Source organism: Ursus arctos, unplaced genomic scaffold (genome assembly GCF_023065955.2).
Source record: "Ursus arctos isolate Adak ecotype North America unplaced genomic scaffold, UrsArc2.0 scaffold_20, whole genome shotgun sequence".
Taxonomy (NCBI): Eukaryota; Metazoa; Chordata; class Mammalia; order Carnivora; family Ursidae; genus Ursus; species Ursus arctos.
The window spans coordinates 27,801,967-27,823,211 of record NW_026622875.1 but is presented as its reverse complement, the minus strand read 5'-3'; the positions used below and the strand labels follow the sequence as shown (position 1 = coordinate 27,823,211).

At 37.0% G+C, this 21,245-nt stretch overlaps 1 protein-coding gene across 4 annotated transcripts in view; it reads right to left on the bottom strand.

Moving 5' to 3' along the window:
* The window catches only part of RYK (receptor like tyrosine kinase), a 93,968-nt gene that overhangs the window by 30,503 nt on the left and 42,220 nt on the right, over positions 1–21,245 (bottom strand). For 3 of the 4 annotated variants that reach the window (XR_008960662.1, XR_008960663.1, XM_026497062.4), the window contains exons 3-10: positions 20,530–20,629; positions 18,761–18,895; positions 16,597–16,650; positions 12,153–12,297; positions 8,961–9,061; positions 5,800–5,934; positions 4,383–4,469; positions 1,191–1,260 (exon numbers count right to left, since the gene is read on the bottom strand). Coding sequence is in view for 2 of the 4 variants with exons in the window: in XM_026497062.4 (XP_026352847.1) it covers positions 1,191–1,260; positions 4,383–4,469; positions 5,800–5,934; positions 8,961–9,061; positions 12,153–12,297; positions 16,597–16,650; positions 18,761–18,895; positions 20,530–20,629 (827 nt within the window). In the remaining 2 variants the exon portion in view is untranslated. The remainder of the gene's footprint in view (positions 1–1,190; positions 1,261–4,382; positions 4,470–5,799; positions 5,935–8,960; positions 9,062–12,152; positions 12,298–16,596; positions 16,651–18,760; positions 18,896–20,529; positions 20,630–21,245) is intronic. The other variant, XM_026497063.4, reaches the window with a different exon arrangement.

Sequence of the window (21,245 nt, the reverse complement as noted above, 5' to 3'; positions counted from 1 at the left end):
ACCCAAATAACTGCTCAAAGTACCCAGAAATTAAAATGCATGCTGCCTTTTGCATGCATCTCTTTCATGTGTTTCTTCCCCCAGAAGTCCATAAATATCTTCCAACAGGGATGGTCACTGTCCCATTTTTGTAAACACACACAACCAAATCTGCAAGAGGCATACAAACAAAGCTGACTTTACATGCTGTTTAAAAAAATAAAATAAAATAAAAAACCTTGCCCCAATACTGATACTGCTGCACAGTGCATACTATATTTAAGCCCTTTTTGTCTCAGAAGGTAGAAGCTTTCGTTATAGCTCTGTGAAGAGGACTGATAATCAAGCTTTAAAAAAAAAAAAAGGTCTTATATAGAACTATAAGTATTTTTTTTTAAATCATACAATGACCTAACAACAAGACACTGGTTAAATAAAACACAGTACATCCATTCAATGAGCTGCTACATATCTTTTTTAAACGTGGACATGAATTCATAGTTACTTATATGAAGAGTTAGGTACATTGTTTTGTTATAGCAAAGAGCCTGTTAACCTTATTTAAGATAATAATGGTGTTACAATTATTTAAGGAAACATCCTCATTGGGGGGGTGGAATTGCATGCTGGAAATGAATTGAAAGTGTTGAGATAGCCAGTGTACTTTAAAATATTTCTACACTCATAAATATCTATATATCATCTGGATAAATAAGAGACATATACACATACACCAAACAAAAAGGGCAAAATGTTAACTATCACTGAGTTTAGGAGATGGGATTACAGGTGTTCATTATGCTTGTCTTTGGTATTCTTTGTTAAAAAATTTCACAGCGGATATTTTTTAGCATATGTGTATGTGTGTGTGTATATATGTGTGTGTGTGTGTGTGTGTATATATATATATATCACTAATCTATTTTATAAAGGAAAATATGCACACAAATATGTAAAAACTCTCCTGAAAGTTTAGCTATGTTTATTCAGATGTGGACTTATATACTCTGCTTTATTTTCTTCTTTATACTTTATTGCATTTTTAAATTTTGTGCACTAGGCATGCATTTCACTTTAATATTCTAAAAAAAAAAAAAAGCTATTCCAAAAAGCTTTCAATTCAGAACATACCACAAAATTCTTAACATAAAAATGTAGCACACGATGTTACCACGCTTAACACTTCAATGCTGGGTGGTTTCTTCTCTCACCTGTGATGAAGGCCTCGTAGCTTACAACTCTCAGTGAGCATCATTGTCACCTGAATTTCAGAAGCTTGATCTATATAAAGAAAAAGACTAATTTATATATTAACAGTAAAAATAGTAGTAATAATTTATAAAGTTTCGGATCAATACAACGAGAGAGAGAAAAAGAAAGATTGGCAAAAACAGGATCCAAATGTCTGCTCTACCTAGTAAAATACCGAACCAAGAGTAAAATCCAGAACACAGAACTCAGGCACTATGAGTCTGTGTCACATTCGCTCCTTAAAAGTAGAGCTGTCAAAGCTAAGAAATCACAACTTCATTTTCTTCTAAAACTAACCAGAATCACTCCCTCTTCCACACTTGCTAGTTGTTTCCACTTTTCCAGAGAGTTTCACTTAGTTTAAAAACTTTGTAGGAATGTAAAATGGGGGGAAAAATAGCCAAGAACATGAAACACCTGGTACTTCTTTGGAAAAGGTGCTTCACACCAATGACTGCTGGAATAAACTCTAGTTGTCTAAAAACTGCTCAAAATTTAGGATCATCTAGGAATGGCAGAATGTGCCTTTATTTCTATGTAATCTAAATAAATTTTAATTAAATTATGGCCAGGACAACTTGGGGATCAGCACGGTCTTTTTCAGATTGTAAATGAATAACAGTTGGAGGTCTGCACCTGGTTAGTAATTGTTTACTTTCCTGTCAAGGGTATGACGACCCAAGTAGAAGTTAATTTTTCAGGGCATGTCATTTTATACTTAATAATTTTCAAATTCCTAACTTTAATAAGCATACTCTATCAAACAAGGGACACTTTGAGAGTTGGGGAAAAAATAATTTTATCCATTTGGGAAGAAAAACTCATTTTCCTGGATTCCTTTCCCAATCTAGTCCAAGTCTTTTAATTTTAAATACTGGAAAGTCTATTTTAAGATGTATACATTTAAAAAAAAATACTCTAAAATACTTACATTCCAAAAAATTACAAGAAAAAACAAAATGATAAAACTTATTTCTAAATTGTAAAATATTAGCAGCTATAAAACAAAACAAGACCCTAACACCAATAACCTCAAATTAATTAATTCTATGGAATTCAATTTCACAATATTTATTGTGTGAAATTCAGATTCCTAATTTCAATCTCTGTAAATTTATATTAGAATGTCCGTTAAGTCTCTGTGCAAATTTATGAATTTTTTAAGAAGCCAAAATGCAATTTCTTGCTTATGACTAAAGGCAAAGGGCAATAATCTTTTAAAAACTTACTTCTTACATTTTAAGCTGCACTTCTAATTGTTTGGCATGTAACAAAGCATACGGATTTGTGAAAGAACTTGGTCAGCTCTACACAGCTTCAATTAAAAAAATAATAACATTCCAAAAGAGTAAATCTCAGAGATACACAATCAAGTGGAGTTATCTAATAATTTTGAGGCAAGGACTGTGGTCAACGCACTTCCTCTTTGTTTTTCATGCAAACCATGACCACATCTTGGCTAAGGACTCACTGTGCTTTCTCTTGTTTCCGGCAAGCTCAGAAGGAACATTATAATTACAGTGGTAAAACGTAGAAACAACCAAGTGACTACAATTTCAAGCGCATCCGGAGGGAGAAATCTTATCTTGTGAAACAGTCCCAGTATCTGCATTGTGTTTTCTTATCACTATTATTTCCTTTCTTCCCCGCTTCCAACCCCAAATCAATCCAATTCTATATAGAAAGCCCTTTTGCTAATTCAAGATTCATTCAGAACAAATTAGTAACAGCCCAGTTGTAAACTGCCCACAGGTTATGTATAAACTCCAGAAGAAATATTAAAATTAGAGAAATATTTCCTTAAAAATGGAGAAAATGTAACAAAAGTCAACAGTTATTAAACTTAGGGTTCAAATTTTACATTTACAGAGAGTAATATGTAAAATATCCTTCAAAACTAGTCAGAAAATCTAACGGACCTAACTTAAATATTACCCTTTAGAAATGCTTTTGGGCTAGGAGAGATAGGTAGATAAAATACATACTGAATGATAGTACAGTAAGTTAAACCACTTGTTTAGAAAACATAAAATGTGTGTGTGTGTTTGTGTGTCTGTGTATGTACTTGCAGGATCATTAAACAAGCAATTTTGCTAAATTAAAACAAATCAAATTCCACATTTTTTTTTTAGGTTGGTACAGCTTTTAGAAACAGTAAACATAAATCCTTCATACTTTCCATGAATTCATTTAAGAAGATTTAGAAACATAAGTTCTAATACATTAACTTTGAAAACTTCATAAAATTGTCACCTCCTATGTATAAAACTGAATTTAATTTTTCCCTCTATTTCTGCACTAAAATGCTAAATTTTTTTTTTTCAAAATTAACATCTTGTCATCTCAGTCTATATCAGACACTGTCAGACATTAGGCACCCTATACACTACCACATTTTTCTTTCTCTTAAAATGACCAAACAGATTTAACTAAGGTTTAAGGTTTTATAAATACCAATTATAAAGTGAAAAATTAAGCATCAAATTTCTCCAAAAGCAGATTATGTGAATATCGGTATTCTGTTCATGGTAACCTAAAATAGTGCTACCCTTTAGCAAAGAATCAGACAATATCTATCAATATTTTAAATGTAAACACCTCTTGGGGCAGCGATGCCAACTACAGCTATACGTATAAAACTAAGCCAAGAAGTAGACATACGCACGTGGATAATTTCTGCAGCATTATACAAAATAGTAGAAGAAAGGCAGGGGGAGTGGGAGGATAGTGAACAAGGCTATTCACATAAAGTACTTTGAGTCTGGGGGTCATTTTATTCTTTATAGACTGCAGTATTGGGAGTGGGAAGGATGAAAGGAAGAAAAACTAATAACAATGTTTTTAAGAGAGAAAAAACAAAATTTTTACCTAAGAAAAACACAAGATTAGACAGAGCAACAACGAAGTCAAATGGATGTAGTTTAACTACAAACCTGGGTAATACCTAGTGTTTTAACGTCTTAAATTATTAGACCTCTATTTTCTATACCTTATGAGAACAGCCCAAATTTCCTCAAAAGTTAATCTCATATGAGCTAAATTAACATGGACTGATTTAAAGGTCTGGCACAGACTGAGAATTTGAGACAGAATTTCACTGACATGATCCACCTCAGGAAAGCATTTTAGAAAAGTATGGGAAAAAATCCTACCTTTAACTGTTTTTACAAATGCTTGTTTTTCTTTATTTGGATCTTTTTCATCTACTAAAATCCCATGGAAAATACGCCCAAAAGTACCTAAAGGAAAAATAATAATTAATGAGATCATTAATCATCCCCTGCATTGGGCTCCCTGCTCAGCAGGGAGTCTGCTTGTCTCTCTCCCTCTGCCCCTCCCTCCTGCTCAGGCTTTCTTTCTCCCTCCCTCTCCCTCTCTCTCTCTCAAATAAATAAAGATCTTTAAAAAAAATAATAAATTTTTAAAGAAAAAAAAATTCTTTGTAACTAAGAAATATTTTAACGTGCTTTTAGAAATGCCATATTTAAACTAAGTATATGAGAATTCTTTCTGAATTATCCTAAATAAACTAAAGATATAGCCAGGAATACTGGAACTCAGTAATGGGGTACCCGTGGAGGCATTTATGAGTTTCTAGGCTTAGCTTCAGAATAATAACAAAGGAGAAAAATGGATTCCCCTCATACAAAAACAGACCCCCAAAATTTGCTTCTAATTTTAATTACTATTTGTCACTGGGGGTAGTTCAAACCTCTCTCTTAGCTGTGATTGACCTAAAAGCAACTCAACCAAGAGATGAATTCAGAATGACTTATCTGTATTCAAGACATTCCAAACTGGATTGTGAAAGGGGGAAAGAAAAAGGTAATTCCCTATTGAGAATCTCTGCTGAGAACCTGAGGGGCTCAATGAAGTACTTTATTATTAATTTCTATATTCTTCTGTCAGCATCTCCCCAATTAATACCCTAAAACTCAAGAAAGAAAACAAGGACCAACAAGTGGGGAAGGAAAGGATAATATCCATAAAATATCTATTGTGTGTTAGTTCACTTAATGTACATCATTTCATCTGATCTTCACAACCAGTTCAAGAACAGACAGTGTAGTCCCAATTCACAGAAGAGGAAATTAGATGTGGAAGACATGAAATGATTTCTCCAAGGTCACACAGGTGATAAATCGTGAGACTGGGATTGGAAGTTGTAATTCCAATCCCAGTCTAAACATTAAAAGCAATGTAATTCCAAAGCCCATGCTTGCTCTGCCTGCTAGAGTCCCCATATTATCTGTCACAGCAAACGGGCTTGCTAGGTGGTGATATCATCTTTAAACAAGAACGAAAATACATTTAAAGGCAACAAACGCTAATATATGATATACGCTTTAATGTACTTGAAAATTAAGAATTATGCCAAAGCTGTATTAAGAAAAATTAAAGAGCTAAAAAAAGAGAAAATGAAAATCAGTTTTATAAAGGAAATAAATTGTGCACTTCTATCTATCCCTAGACACAAAGAGATGAAATTCTTAAAATTTGAAATAAAAAATATTTTATGGTGCTAACATTAAATCTTCCTTGAGAAACTGATTTTAAGATAATACATACCTTCTTGGAGTACATCTTTTAAAGTTATCCTCTCCCTGGATATTGCTATATCCTTGACCTTAGCTTTGGCCTCCAAAAGAGTGACACTTCTCAGGTCATTCTTCTCTATCCGCAAGGTAGGATAACCTGAGGAGCCAACAAAGCCAGACCAAGAAATATAAATACCCTTACTATGCCATCAGGGTCAACTAATTCAGTCAACACCTCAGGACTCAAGTCACAGGAATAAATAAATCTAAGAATCATAAAGGAAAAAGGCATGCACATGAACAGGGAAAAATTGCTTATAAAGGTCATACTAAATTTTAAAGAAACACTTTACACCTACCCCAAAATCTTAAAATAAGTAATTAAAAAGAAACACTAAAATGAATATTACCATTACCACCACATCAATTGCCTTTCAGCCAAATGAAATAAGCTTTGACTCACAGTATTTAATTTAATCCCTTTCGTGGACTGTTTTTTTCCAAAGATTTTCTAATAAAGTCTCCTGACAAAAAAACTTTTCGAATGAAGGGGTGTTTGTAAAACTATCTTTTCTAACAAGACATCTGATCAATTTCATCAATCTTGTTTTATAAAGCCTAGTCATATCACTGTGAGATACATCTGTTTTTCAGCTCCCGTATTTCCCATTCTTACTACGATGGCAGCAAGAACAAAATTACCTGGCCATAACTTAAACTTTCCATTCCAAGAAAAAAATATTAGAATAAGAGAAGGATTCAGTGTCAACAAGTAAAAGCTGGAATGGTATCTCTAAGATTTATGTGCTTCGGTAAACACATGGGAAGAAGACTCCCTGAAGAGCTAGCAGACCTAGATGACAGTCACCGACGGCTGCTACAAGATCTAGATGATAGGCTTGGGAGCTCTGTGACCAAAAGATTAGGCTGACAACACCTGATTCCACTCATCAGCAGTCTGAACAGGATATACACAGGTGTGTAGGTGTCTGTATTTATATATGTTTAATCCTACCTGGAGTTCTTAGGAGTTTCTTGGATCTGTGGTCTGTTGTGTTTTGTTATTTTGGAAAATTCTTGGCCATTATGTCTTCAAATATTTTTTTACTCATTTGTCTTTTTTATTTATACACAAATGAATTTCCACTGTATTTTTTAGAAGTGTTTTTACCATACATAATATATGAACCATCTATCTCCTTAAGATAATGTCCATAAAAACAAGTGCATTTCTTATCAATAGTAACCAAAAATATTTTTAATAAATAATTTCGACTGACTTTTAAAAAGTATTTTGCTTTTAGCATATAATAATCGAATCTCTACTTCTTCAACGTTATGGTCACAATCAATTGACTAATGAGCAAAGCTTAACGTCTAAACATTAAAAGCAATGATGTGTTTCTTCTGAATAACTTGAACTTTTTTCATAATTATATCTTCTGAAGGGCATATAATTCTTTCTTTCACTGGCAGTGATAACTACTGTCATGATTTCTTTTAAATTTCATTTAATGTTGAGCATTCCCTCTTCCCCCTTTTCTTTTTCTTGACACTCCTATTAAAGAAACCAGCTCAGTTATCCTGGAGAATATCTGGCATCTGCTTCTTCCAGTATCATTTAACTTGTTCCTCTATCCCTATATTTCTTGTAAACTGCCAGTCAGTTCCACACCTGTAATCAGGTCCAGGTTAACTCTTGGAGTGGGGAGGGGAGACAAAAATACTCCATGGGTGGTATATCACATGTGGGGAGTACAAAATATCTAGTTGTCCTGTTAGTGATGCAAAGTTTCATTAGTGGAGTCAGGCTGTGACAGTCTGATCCCTCAAATGATCCCATTTCCCTTTGTTCACAAAGTTTTAAACATTGATGACCTTTTCCTGAATCAAATATTTTAACAGAGGTTGCAAATATGATTTTCTAATTCTATCACTCCTTCCACATTTATTAGGTAGGATTCTTCTGTAAAGAAGCATTTTCCCTCACCAACCAGCACTAAATGGTTACTCTGAAACTGCTGAAATATGAAACACAGTTCATACAGCCAGTCATCAGAATGAGGCATTATTTGTACCTTAGTTACCTCTCATGTGTGATCAACATTTTCAAAAAATTTACAAACTCATGGCTTTTCAGATACTCAATGTTTCAATTCACTGTAGTCATTCTTTTTGTTGCTCAAATGTCCCATTTCAACATGTCCCAGTTTATCTTGTCCATTCCTTATGCAGTTCTGAAATCATCCACTTCCCTAAAGAATCCTAGTTCTTTTTAATGGGAAACAGTATTGAAAGACCACGACAGGCCTGTAAGAACCTAATTAACCAATAGTACTACTGAATTGAGCCTGATTTGTGGTCTACTGTTTATCCTGATGATTATGTTGTTTCTTATTTGTGTGGAGACCGATTCCTCATTATATCTAAATTATATTCTAAGAATGATTATTTTCCCCAACATCAATATGTTACAGTATAAAAACTTTCATCAAAATCCTGTTTAAAGAAAAAGGAAATCAGATTCCATGTTTGCAATTCTAATGGCAGCTAGCTTCCTATCATGATTAAAAAACAATGTGCCTGGCTGGCTCAGTTGGTTAAGCATTGGACTTTTGGTTTCAGCTCAGGTCATGATCTCAGGGTCCTGGGACTGGCTCTGCACTCAGTGCAGAGGCACAGAGTCTGCTTGTCCCTCTCCTGACCCCTCTGCGCCTCCCTCCCCGCCAAGTGCTCTCTCTCTCTCTCTCTCAAACAAATAAAATCTTTAAAAAAAAAAAAGTAAAGTCCACAGTCCTTAAGATTATCAAACAATTCATTAAAATCTAAGACGGTTTTCATACAGCTCAATGGCTTATTTTATCTAACTACCTAAAATATTCCTTCTGAATTTCTATATAAGTGATTCAGTATTCTTTTTGAAATAATTAATCTATGGCAATCTCCCCCAAAATTAATTCCAGCAATTAAACTTAAATTTTTTAAAAATTATTTTTACTACTCCAATTTTAGAATATTTCACTCAATGCTCTAGAAAGCAGAGGTTGAAAATCAAGCCTAACTCTGTGCACGTTAGATACTATGTATAGGATGGTACACATGCCCCACAAATAACTAAGCACACAGGCACCACTGGCAGACAGACCACAGACAACTTCAGTAAATCATCTTTAGAATTAAATTAACTCTTACTGGTGATAGGAGTTGCATTGTTGGGTGTGTCGGCTCTCAGATATTGAGTCGTCTGGGTAGATGGCTGAGACAGCCCTTGGGAACTACTGCTGGCACTGATGCTGCAAACAATTTTTAAGAGAGAAATAACTGGTAAGTGAGCTTCAATGAGGAATTTCCTTTTTCTATATATACAAAAATGCATGCAGCCATTATAACCAGCTTGAAATCCTCATGGCAATCACAATAATGCATGGATGTCCATCACAAGCATCCCATGTTGAAATTTTAATCTCATAATGCAGAGGTATTTTTCTTTTCTATCTCTACAATCTCAAGCAGGTTCATGTTATCAGTCATTCAGAAATGCAGGTATTAGTCCTCAGACACCATAGATAGCAGTCCTGAACCTCACACAAAGACATGTTAGGGACACATGGGTCATCTCTTAGAAAAAGAGCCCATGCCATTTACTTAGATTGCTTTTTAAAAAAGGAGTAGAATGACAGACCTATTTCACTAATGGTCCAAAATCAAATGGCATCTATCAAATGAGGAATATCAAAGCAAATCAAATATACCAACATGCTCAAGGCTTGGGAAGGGGTATCATATCATTTACTGAATCACATACATTTTCCTTCTTCCTCAATCCCACCTTTTTAGAATTTATGGAACTTTTCGGAATTCTCTAGTACTTGAAGCATTCCATTACACCACATCCTTTAAATAATATGGGAGATCCAGAAGGTGGCAGGCTCAAGTAACTGCTAACCCTGTACTCAAGATTACTACAAATTAATACCTCTCAAGCTTGTACTTCTGTCTTTTCGGTGGGTAACCACAGAGCACCTGTTTTTGGAGTTCTAAGTACTACTCCAAGATCAGACTAAAATCAATGTTGTTAAAAGTCCAGAGGAGGGAAGAGAAACATTACCATCCCCAAAGAGGGGAAAATAAAGGACCTCAATTTACTTACCCATAAAATGGGATTAAGCAAAGCTACCTCCCAGGATTTTTGTGAGGTTCCAGTTGTATAGAGTAAGTGGAACTACTACTTATACAATACCTGCAACCAACATACCCTGACGGTTAAATAAATGGCCAGACTCAAAATTATTTACTGGTTGTTTCTTTCCAGTAACTGAACAGTAGGTGGCACTCCTGTACCACCTCAGAATTTGTGAAAAGCCTTCAAAGACGTTGAGTACGTTACTAGTCATAAAGTTTGTTAAGTAGAACAGCCAGAATTCAGAGATACTTTGGCTCCAGAGTCTATGGTCTTAACCACTAGGTTACACTCTGAAAACAAGCAATAAGTTGCTTTTATTCAGACAATGTCTGGAAACCTTTGCCTGAAAACAGAAAGAACTGGAACACCCAATACATGAGTGGTAACTGATTATTTCAGCAGGCTGAGGTATATGCCCCATAATCTGACAGCTTTTGCATAACTCTGGTCACTGTGTGTTCAAAGCCCTAGCACACATGTAAGCATTCAAGGAAAATGTGTGTATCAAGACTCCTAAATGCCATGCTCCTCAGTGGCTCCCTAAACTCTAACTCAAAGTCCTATCTAAAAGTTCCTGCTACCTTACTTCCCACTCAGAAGCTTCCAAATGCCATTTCTTCTTCTGTAAACCCCAATTCTAACTTCACCACCACACCATATACACAAAACCTACTGTGCAACACGTCACCTATGTATTTCTCTTCTCATTCTTACCTCCTTCCTCTTCCTTCTCTACTCGGATAAAGCAAGTAAAACAGAGGGGACAGAGAGTAGTTAGGGGCAGGTATTGAATCCAACCAGTTCCCTGTCCCCTTGTGTTTTGTTTATGCCACCAATATGCCTATCCACTGTGTGTATGACACTGTGTCGGCCTGGGGATTCAGCACTGAGTCAGACATATGCTCCCTAATAGGACAAAGCTTACAGTCTAGTGGGAGAGACAAGTACACAAAAAATTACAGGAGAAAAAAGTACAGTAACTGCTACCAAGGAAAGACAGAGAGGGAGACAGGGAGAAGGAGAGGCAGGAGAGAGAGAAACAGAGGAGGGAGAAAGGGCAGTTGGGAGGCTTAGAAAAGACTTCATGAAAGAAATGGCAATGGGGAGTTGAAAGCTGAAGAAGGAACAGGTGTGGACTGGTGGAAAATGCAGGGACCCCTGTGGGCAAAAGGAACACACGAACTAAAGTCCTAAAGGGCAAAATATAGGGCCAAAGTGTGGAACACATAATCATATGACTACAGCATAAGTAGGGGTACAGTAAGAAAGAAAGGAAAGTTCAACGAGTATGGGAATTACCTCTCCACATAAAGGAGGGCTTTGAAAGCCAAGTCATGAAGCTGGAAATCTTTCAATCACCAAATGGGAATCATGAGGAGGAAAATAAGAATTATGCACTGGGAAAATAAAGCTGTCATTCCATCTTTACCTCTCACCCTATCCTGGCTATAAAGTCTTCTCTGTCATCTCTGATCCACCCAGGCTGGGACAAGCACCTTTTCTATTCTCACACTGTACTACACAAATCATAATCATCAAATTTATAAACTTATAATTATAGATTAATGTCAAAGAGGAATACTTGAAGCTATAAGGTATATCATCATCAATTTTTTTTATATTCCCAGCACTTAACATTATTTAACCCAGCGTATCTCCAAGGGTACACATTAGAACCATCCAGGAAGCTTTAAGAAAAATACTGGTGCCCCAACACCACCTCAGACCAAATACATCAGAATCTCTGGAAGGTGGGACCTTTGTTTTAAAAGCTCACCCACGACTATAAAGTGCAACCAGGGTGAGAACCAACGGTTTAAATCACAGCAGGTTCTCCATAAACATTTACTGGATGGATGCATAACGTTAGAAGGATGAACTGGGAGGAAGAAACAGGGCTATCTTAAAAAAGTACTAGGAGTCTGGAATAGAGTCACGTTAAAGGGATGGGAACAAAAATGTGATCCTCACTTCTTACCCAGCAACTAATAAACTATAATTTCTGTCTTCAAAAAAAGTTTTTAAATAGTCTCAGAAAAACACAATGACAGGAATCACAAAGACAGCAGTATTTCTTCTGGCAAGACCTGATCATCCGCCCTCCTTCCCCTGTGCACCACAAATGCATGCGCGTGTGTGGGCTCCTATGTAAATGCAAATACCCGCTTTAATTTTTTCCTTTCCCAAAATAGGTAGAATACCTGTCATCCAGTTCAATTCTTTTCATACTATGAAGGTGCAAAACAGCTAATATTATTGCTACAAGAAATATTACTGCACAGCAAACCCCCACGCTGATATAAAACACACGTGTAGAAGTAGTTGGAGCTGCGTGTACAGGATCATCTGAAATAAAAACGAAAAGCACATTAAGCTTTTTAAACAAATATTATCAATTGCTCTATGACCCAATATAAACAATGAGTATCCTGTTCTTTGTAAAAAAAAAAAAAATTTTTCATTTCATGTGCCCACTCCTTGGTAAGATCAGTTACCGGTGGTGTGTTGATATAAGTTCTCACAATTTTTAAAACTTTTTTAGTGTTGTTGAAGGAGTTTTTAAAAAGGGTTTTAAACAAAGCTTTTCATTAATGAGTACAAAAGTCCCAAGTTTTACATGTATGATTGGCAGCGCTGTCCAACAGAACTCTCTGCAGTGATGGAAATGCTATCCAATACAACAGCCACTGGTCACCGGTGGCTACGAAGCCCTTGAAATGTAGCCAGTACTACTGAGGAACTGAAGTTTTAATTTTATTTCATTTTAGTTACTTTAAAGTTAAAAAGTCACATGTGACTAGCAGTCACCATAATGGACAGCACAGATCTATATACCCTTCATATCTCTTCAACGGTGACATCTAGAGTGGAAAGATCAGACATCTTTTTGCCAACCACTGACTCACAGAAGGAATATACAACAGAGTGACCCACACATTTTAAAAAAACAATAAAATTTTGGTCTTTTTCTCTTATAAGAGTAACAGATGATTTTGCTTATTTATTTTCAAAGATAAGGGCAGGATAGTAAGACCCCACTCATGAAATAGTGTTCAACTTTGTATTATTCAAAACAGAGAGGGAAAGAGAAAGCAAACTTTGGCAATGGGGGAAATAACTCAAAGACAGACAGACACACACACACACACACACACAAACTGAGGAAGAGATGCAGAGAGACAGAGATACATGTGATCTGATCCAGCACAGGAGAGGACAGAGAATTAGAAGCAGAACTGGTGTAACCAAGGCATCAAGTAAGTTTTGATGATGAGTACTCACATCATAATTCTATTGAATAAAACCTAAGGAATCTGGGTTTTACCCTACATAAGACAGGAAATCGTTATTAAGCGAAGGAATGATACACACAATGAGACTTGAAAAAAAAAAAAAACCAAGCTGGGGCACCTGGGTGGCTCAGTCATTAAGCAACTGCCTTCGGCTCAGGGCGTGATCCCGGCGTTCTGGGATCGAGCCCCGCATCAGGCTCCTCCGCTATGAGCCTGTTTCTTCCTCTCCCACTCCCCCTGCTTGTGTTCCCTCTCTCGCTGCCTGTCTCTCTCTGTCAAATAAATAAATAAAATCTTAAAAAAAAAAAAAAAAAAGAAAAGAAAAAGAAAAAAACCAAGCTAACTGCACACTGTGTAAAGAATGGTTTGCGGAATGAGCAAGAACAAGGGCAGGGAACGAGTTAGAAAGTTACTACGGTAGTCCAAAAAAGAGACAGTAGTGGTGAGGGCAAGAGTGTTACTGAAGATAAATTAATAGACTGAAAGCACAGTCAACAGACCCTGCTAATGAATGATATTGGGGTTAAAAAGAAAAAGAGGAATCAAAACTTTGGCTTAAAGAATTAGGTGGATAATGGTACCTTTACAAAGATTGGGGGGAAAAGGCAGGTTGGGGGAAGAGAGATAATCAAGAGTTTTGTTGAGTACCCAGTACACATCTACACGGAGAGGTCAAAGTTGACAGAAATACAAATGTGGAGTTCTGGGGATAGGTAAGGACAAAAGATAAAAGCTATAGCTTTCAAAAACGTGTAACACTGCTTTCTAAAATTTAAACTGAATCAACAAACAATAAATAAGAATAGATTAAAGCAAAGAGACCAAACAGCTTCTAGGGCAGCTACACTTTACACAGCCTAAATGAAGGCCTGACTTTCCTCAAGGATGCCACGGATTGTTCAATCTTGGGAGAGGCAGAAAAGGGAGGTCCCAAAGGCTGGTGCGGGCAGTACCTATCCAAGCACACACGGGGCAGAGAAGAGGATACTGCTGGGCAGATACCACCACCCCCCCCAAATGTATGCTGCTTGTTTACCTCCAAATTCCAGGCTTGTGTATGCACGGCTCCCATTCCCTCATTTTGACATTTCACCTGCCACCACCTGGTCAACCCTTCAAGTCTCAGACGAGATGCCACCTTTCCTCAGGAAGCTGTCCCTCACTCCCTCGGAGATTATATGCCCCTCCGCAGGGTTCCCAAAGCACCTCGCACTTGCCTTATCACAGCTTGCCACACTATGTTATTATGATTGCGTTAGTGCCTTGTCCATCTCATCCACTACAGTATAAGCCCTTAAGAGCAGGGTCTGTTTTGCTCAGTTTAATCCTCTGCTTTAATTGTACCACCTGGCACATCACTGACTCTCAAGAGATGCTGAATGGACAGAAAGGGAGGGAAGGAGAGAGATACTGAAGCAAAGACAGCCAGAGACCAAGAATATGCAATATTCTAGTCTCTCTGTGTGAAATAACATCCTACTAGCATAAAAGAAATGGGTAAAGTCACCAGAACTTTCAAAGTAAATTTGGGGAGCAGTGATTTTTTTTTTAAATAGTTTTTCTTTCTTCTTAGAGATAAATCCAAATGAAATATTCTAAAAGAGTAGTTAACGTGTATTATTTTACCCTCAAAAAACGGCCTACTTTGCAGGGCACCTGCCAGTGGCTCAGTCAGTTAAGTGTTCGACTCTTGGTTTTGGCTCAGGTCATGATCTCAGGGTTGTGAGTTCGAGCCCTGTGTCAGGCTCTGCGCTCAGTGCAGAGTCTGCTTAAGACTCTCTCTCCCTCTAAAATAAATAAAATAAAATCTCTTAAAAAAAAAAAGTCTACTTTGGGATACCTAGATACTCTTTGCCTCCTGAGGTAAGAAAAAGATAAAACAGGAAGCACATACTACCATCCATGAACTCTATTTGCCAAGAACTGGTCCTAAATCTAATCAAGTACAATCTAATTACCAGTTTATAGGAGAAAGAAAAATATCTGCACCACAAAGATCAGACACAAGAAATTCGATGGGATAAATTACTCAATTTCATCAACAGAAAAGTAATATAAGGAGGGGGTGGGTGATTTCTGATTAATATAAAATATGTGTCAACAAAATAAGTGTGTGGACTTCATTTGGATCCTGATGTGGAGGCAACACACTAAAAAGATATTTTTGAGACAATCAGGTGATTGTCCGCTATTGGAATTTATTAAGGAATTATTATTAATTTTGTTAATTTTGTTAAATGTGATAAATCAAATACAAGTAAATAGGCATTGGGGATTGTGGGTTATTTTTTTTAATTACCTTAAAAAAAAAGATTTTATTTATTTATTTGAGAGAGAGAGCACACAAGCAGGGGGAGGGGCAGAGGGAGAAGCAGATTCCCTGCTGAGCAGGGAGCCCGATGCGGGATTCCATCCCAGGACTCTGAGATCAGGACCTGAGCTGAAGGCAGATGCTTAACCGGCTGAGCCACCCAGGCGGCCTTTAATTACCTTTTTTAAAAGAAATCCATGCTGGAATATTTATGGATGAAATGATATGATGCCTGAATTGTGCTTTAAAATATTCTACTCCTCCCCCACCCACTTACCCATCCAGAAAAGGAGGAGAAAATCAATGGAACAACCCTGGCAAAACATCCATCATTACTGAAAGTAGGGTAATGGTCACATGCAGGTTCATCAGAGCATTCTCTCAACTTCTGCATATTTGAAATTCCTCCCCACCACAAATCTTTTTTTCAGTTTACTTCTATGAACAGAATCTAGTATCCTTTTAAGATAGTGCTATTAAAACTATCTCAGGAAGTGTAAGACTTAATGATGTGTCCACTTCAGAAAAGGAAAAAAGACGTCTAAAAGTTATACCACCTAAACACAACCATTACCAAAAAATAAAGATCTACTTTGAGTTTTTGCTCTCTAGGTTTAAATAAGCATCTTTAAGTATCCTTAAGCTTGCATTTTCACCTGGGTGCAATTAGCTGAGGGTTAACCGGTCCAGGTCGCAAGTCAGATGTTCTAACCTTCTGCTATTGAGATGAGGATCTTACCCATGTTTTTATGTTCATACTTTAATTATAACCATTCGAAATGATGTGATAAAAATTCTTGCTTATAGATCATCTGCTATAAAATACGTATGAATTTTGCTTCACAAAAATGTCAGTATTCTAATCATTTTACCTGACTATATACCAATCTACAAAACATCAGTGAAATAAACAGCAAGGCCTCATGTATCTTTTGACCAACTGGACTCTATAAAGCCTCTGAGCTTCACACAATCATGCGCATCTGCAGTCAGCCATTTCTCTTCCCTCGTGATGGAGAAAGGTCATACAGTAACACTTACAAATAGTTCTGCTAGTGTTTTTGTCCAAGGCTGAAGTTTTTACTTCTTCAAGTTCTGAATTTAAAAAAAAAGATAAAAGACGCTTTAGAAATTCTTCCTTTTCCATGAAAATCCTTAAATACTTTAATTACGTTTTTTGAGTTTTTCTCTAACACAGTTTTGTGTTCTATTAGAACACTGCCTGAATTAAGCAACGAGGGATTTATTGCAAGATAATAAATGCTACATTAACTATTCTGATGATCATCACTATAATCACCAATCCCCAGTCTATGGGTACTACTTATGGATGCTCAATGAGAAAGGGTTTCTACGGTTAAGACGTTTGGGGGAAAACATATTTTAACCTCTGTGGAGGTGCATAATTCACATTAGCAAAGTATAAAGGCTCTGAGGAGTTCTTAAGTAATGAAACTTACCTGATCAAGCAGTCCCCACCCTCACATAAAAAAGGAACATTTTCTTGCCAGTAATACCCATTAGCATTCAATATAGTACAGATATATTTTCTGTTGCAATTTTTTAAATGTAGTAGGGTAGAAAACCCTTAGGATCACATATTAAATAGGAGTCATAAACTGGATAAGTGGGGTGGCCAGAGTATGATGACCAAATGAAAAGGAGGTGACTATATTAAACTTAAGTCTAAAACAGAGCAGAAAATTACACCAACTGTATTTTAATGTTAATTTTCATGTACCACATTAAAGAAAATGGAGAAAGTATGGGAGCATTCTGAATGTCGGCTGATCCTTCACCTCGTGGCTACTAAGTGGTGGGCTCCACAGATCACATCACATTTGGCCATCATCCTGCCTTTGACATTAGGCGAAGCACCATGGTACAGTCATACCCCCCCTCCCTAGGGATCAGGAACCAGGCCTTCTATACTCCTCACTGACTGGCTGTATGAGCTCAAGCAGTCACTCTAGGGCCCCGTCTCCTCATATCAATTATATAATGACTAGACTGAACTAGAGAGACTCTAAAGTCCACCTTGGCTTTAAAATTACATGAAAGTAGGTACATAACTGGATATATTAGAACTGAAAAATGTCTCAAAACACTGAAGCTAAAAGGTGCCTGCTAACTTTCCATTTAAAAAATGCCCATTCCAGTGCAGGAGAGCTTTTTTATTGGCATGTATCTGGACATCAGCCATTGTAACTCACTTGCTGGCCTTAGGTACTTTCATAACACTCAGCGCTAACTTCAATTAGGAAATGTGTTAAGAGAGAGTTTAATAATGGAGCTAAGAGCTCGAGTCTGCATCCAGCTGCACCACTTAGCTGTCTGACCTTGGCAAGTTGGTCAGATGCTCTGAGCCTCAGCTTCCTCCTGAGAAAATGGAGGTAATGAGAGAACCACTGCCTAGGGTCATTGTAACGATTAACTAGGTTCCATGGAAGTAAAGCACCTGTCACACAGTAGGCACTCAATAAGTTTAGAGGGTTTTACTTTCCCTTAGATAGTAACCTAAGTGATCGTGCAAATTTAGGTCACCTTACCTCTGTGCAACTTAAAGTAATTGGGCTGGACTAGATGACCTTTAAGGAGAAACTCTAAAATTCTTTCATCTACAGCCTATGTGCTGGGAATTCTCATAGCCACTGTTATTTCTTGAGTAACCGATTATTCAAAACTGAAGCTACTAACATCTGTTAAGTACCCACATATGGTATTCTAAGATTTAGGTTTGATTCAATTAATCTAAAAGAAATAAAAAAGAATAACTTATGAAACAGGTTATTACGCCCAGTTTACAAATGAAAAAACTAAAACTTAACCATCTCAGGCCCAGTCCTTCTGACCCCAGGCAATGCTTCTACGCAACAGCACCTCTATAAGGAAAACACAGTGAACACTCAGTAACTCAGGGGCCCCTATCACAATTATGTGACCAGCCACTTGAGTACTATTTCACATCCCTACTGGAAAATTAGCAATCCTGATAAAAGATTTTTGAGAACGCAGGGCCCGAGGGAGATTCCTGGCAATAAGCTACCTGGTGATTATCTCAGAATTTCATCTGTCAGTGCTCTTTCTTTTTTCACTTGCAACTAACATCAAGATTTGGTCACAAATCTGTAAAGAGACAACAAAATGTATTTTTGACCTTATCACATCTATATAAAACACACGCTTTGGTAAATAAATTCCTTACTTTTGTAGCACATTTTCCTTCGTTTGAAGTTTAAGACTGTAAAGTTTTTTGAAGAATTTACTGTCAAGTTGAGCTGCATTAGTATCATAACCTCAGAATCTACTTTGCCAGTACAGGAAAGCTCGACCCGAAACACTGTTTAAAAAGCAAAAAAGAAGATATTTCACTTTTCTAAAAATCAACATCATACCTAGTATTTTAGAATTCTTTATTTTTGTTGCATAAAACTAAAAATAACACATTTACATAATACTAAACAGAAATTTTCAGAGAACTTAACCTTCAGACTACACAGCTTCAGACATTATTTCTTCATTCGTTATAGATATAAAAGTTAGCATTAAAGAACAAGCCAAGACATAAAGGAAGAGATCACTATTTTCAACTTTGGTCATGATTTTTAACAGATCACTTTGTTTCATAAGTCCTTATTCTAATAAATCTACAAAATAAGGCAAACCCTGCTACCTTACCAGTCACATCAGCAACAGAAACAATTACTTGATAAAAAAGAAAGACAATTTACCACCAAAGTGCAATGGCGTATTGCTCTTAATGAAGAGATTAAATATAAACCTGTAAACTGATAAACCTGATAAATTAATCAACTACGAATTTTTTTTAAAAACCTTTCTAAACAGAAACTGGCTTTAATCATCTAAACAGAAACTGATCCATAAATATGAGCAAGTCTCCCTACACTTTCCTAAAGCTTAATGTGTGTCACTGATAACAACGGATAAGGTCCATGATACGGCTATACTGTGGAAAGTACATGGCTTACACTTTCAAGTTTAAAGAGGTTTGCTTTGCATTTCTTAAAATCTCAAATCTTCAGGAGCCTTTCTCAAAAGGTTGGCTCAACAGTAGTTAAACTGGGGTATATATGACACTTAAATCATTTAGTCAGCCACGTACTACGTGACTATTCTGTGCAGATGCAGCGCTAGGCACCAAGGGCAGACAGCTGAAAAAGACAGCTCCTGCCCTCACGGTAGCCATAGGCCAGCAAGGAGAGACAAGCACAAAGAATTACAAGATAATGTGATCAGTTCAAAAATAGGCAAATTACAAGATCCGACAGGGTAGGAAGAACAGAAGAAAGAGTTAATAAGAACTGGAGGGAGAGAAGGAAGCAGGAAAAGGGCAGTGCAGATTTTGAGTCTTGAAGAATATTTAGTATGAGTAAGAGTTTAATAAGCAGAGAAGAGGAAAAGGTGGTTCCAAATACACAGACCGGCACATGCAAAGGCAAGGATGTCAAAACTGCGTGTAGTATGGTGCCGCAGGAATGCTGGGGCAAATGCAGAGACAGGGCAGACAGGGGGGCAGGGGCAGAGGATAAACGCACAGCACACTGGTGGGAGAGTCTACAGTGTGCTCAGTTGACAAGGGTAGGGGCCCTGATGGGCCTGATGTCATCTGGTCGGATACGAGTGTTCAGTGATGATCCAGGCCATGGTGTGGGAATTAGTCGAAGAGGAACAAGACCAGACACAGAGACCCATGTGGAGGCCAAAGCCAGCAATGCAGAAAAGGAGACAAGGAAGAAGTGAGCATAGACAGTTCTGGAACGGATGGAAAAGAGGGAATGGTTTAAAACACAGTGCAAATAATCAGGATTTTCAAATATTACTTTTCAAAGTACTTATACATCTTAAGTCTAAAAGCCTATCAAGTAAGATACACTACCTATCAATTATTAAACTGTTATTTTTGAGATATGAAGGATGCAATTGAACACAGTCTGTTAACTCTTTCAGACTCACCTGATAAAGTGCGTGGAACTTCCCCCTGAGCAGAAATGTTGACCTGGGGCATGTCCATAGCCACAAAATTATCTACTTGGAATCCCAGCTTATATTCAACCTGTAAAATGTGGAAATGAATAAACTGAATCTGTGATAATGGAAAGGACACTAACAGTCTGACTTCACTGATTAGCTCATGAACTAGCAAATGCATGAGTCTTTCATATGTACAAATAATCTAGCTATAACAAAATCCTAATCGTCACAAACAGTCCTAGGAATTTTCAATTAGATGAAAACTCAGCCCAGTAAGCCACCCTATATATCATGTCCAGAACAGTACTACCACTCTCCTGTAAAAGCTGCATTCTAGGATTCAGAAATCTTGCTGAGGACTACACAGCCACTGACAGAGGTCCTGGAGAGACAGATATGACGAGCCAAGCTGTTGAGATGTGTAATTTACAGATCACTAACTATTTAGCAATGTCTTCGCTGATTGATAAATGCCAGGCCCTGAGGGCTTCCATGTGGCTGGTGGTGAAAGTCTACTCTGCAGATCCACTCACTCCACAAGCAGATTACAAAGCACAAGTTTCTCATAGACTATCTCAGCTTTCACCATAGAGGTTATGTTTGGATACCCATCTAATCTCTGAATCTATTTCTCAATTAATTCAGAATCCAGAAAGGAAAAGAGGTGATTACGAAGATATCACTGGAACACCAATATT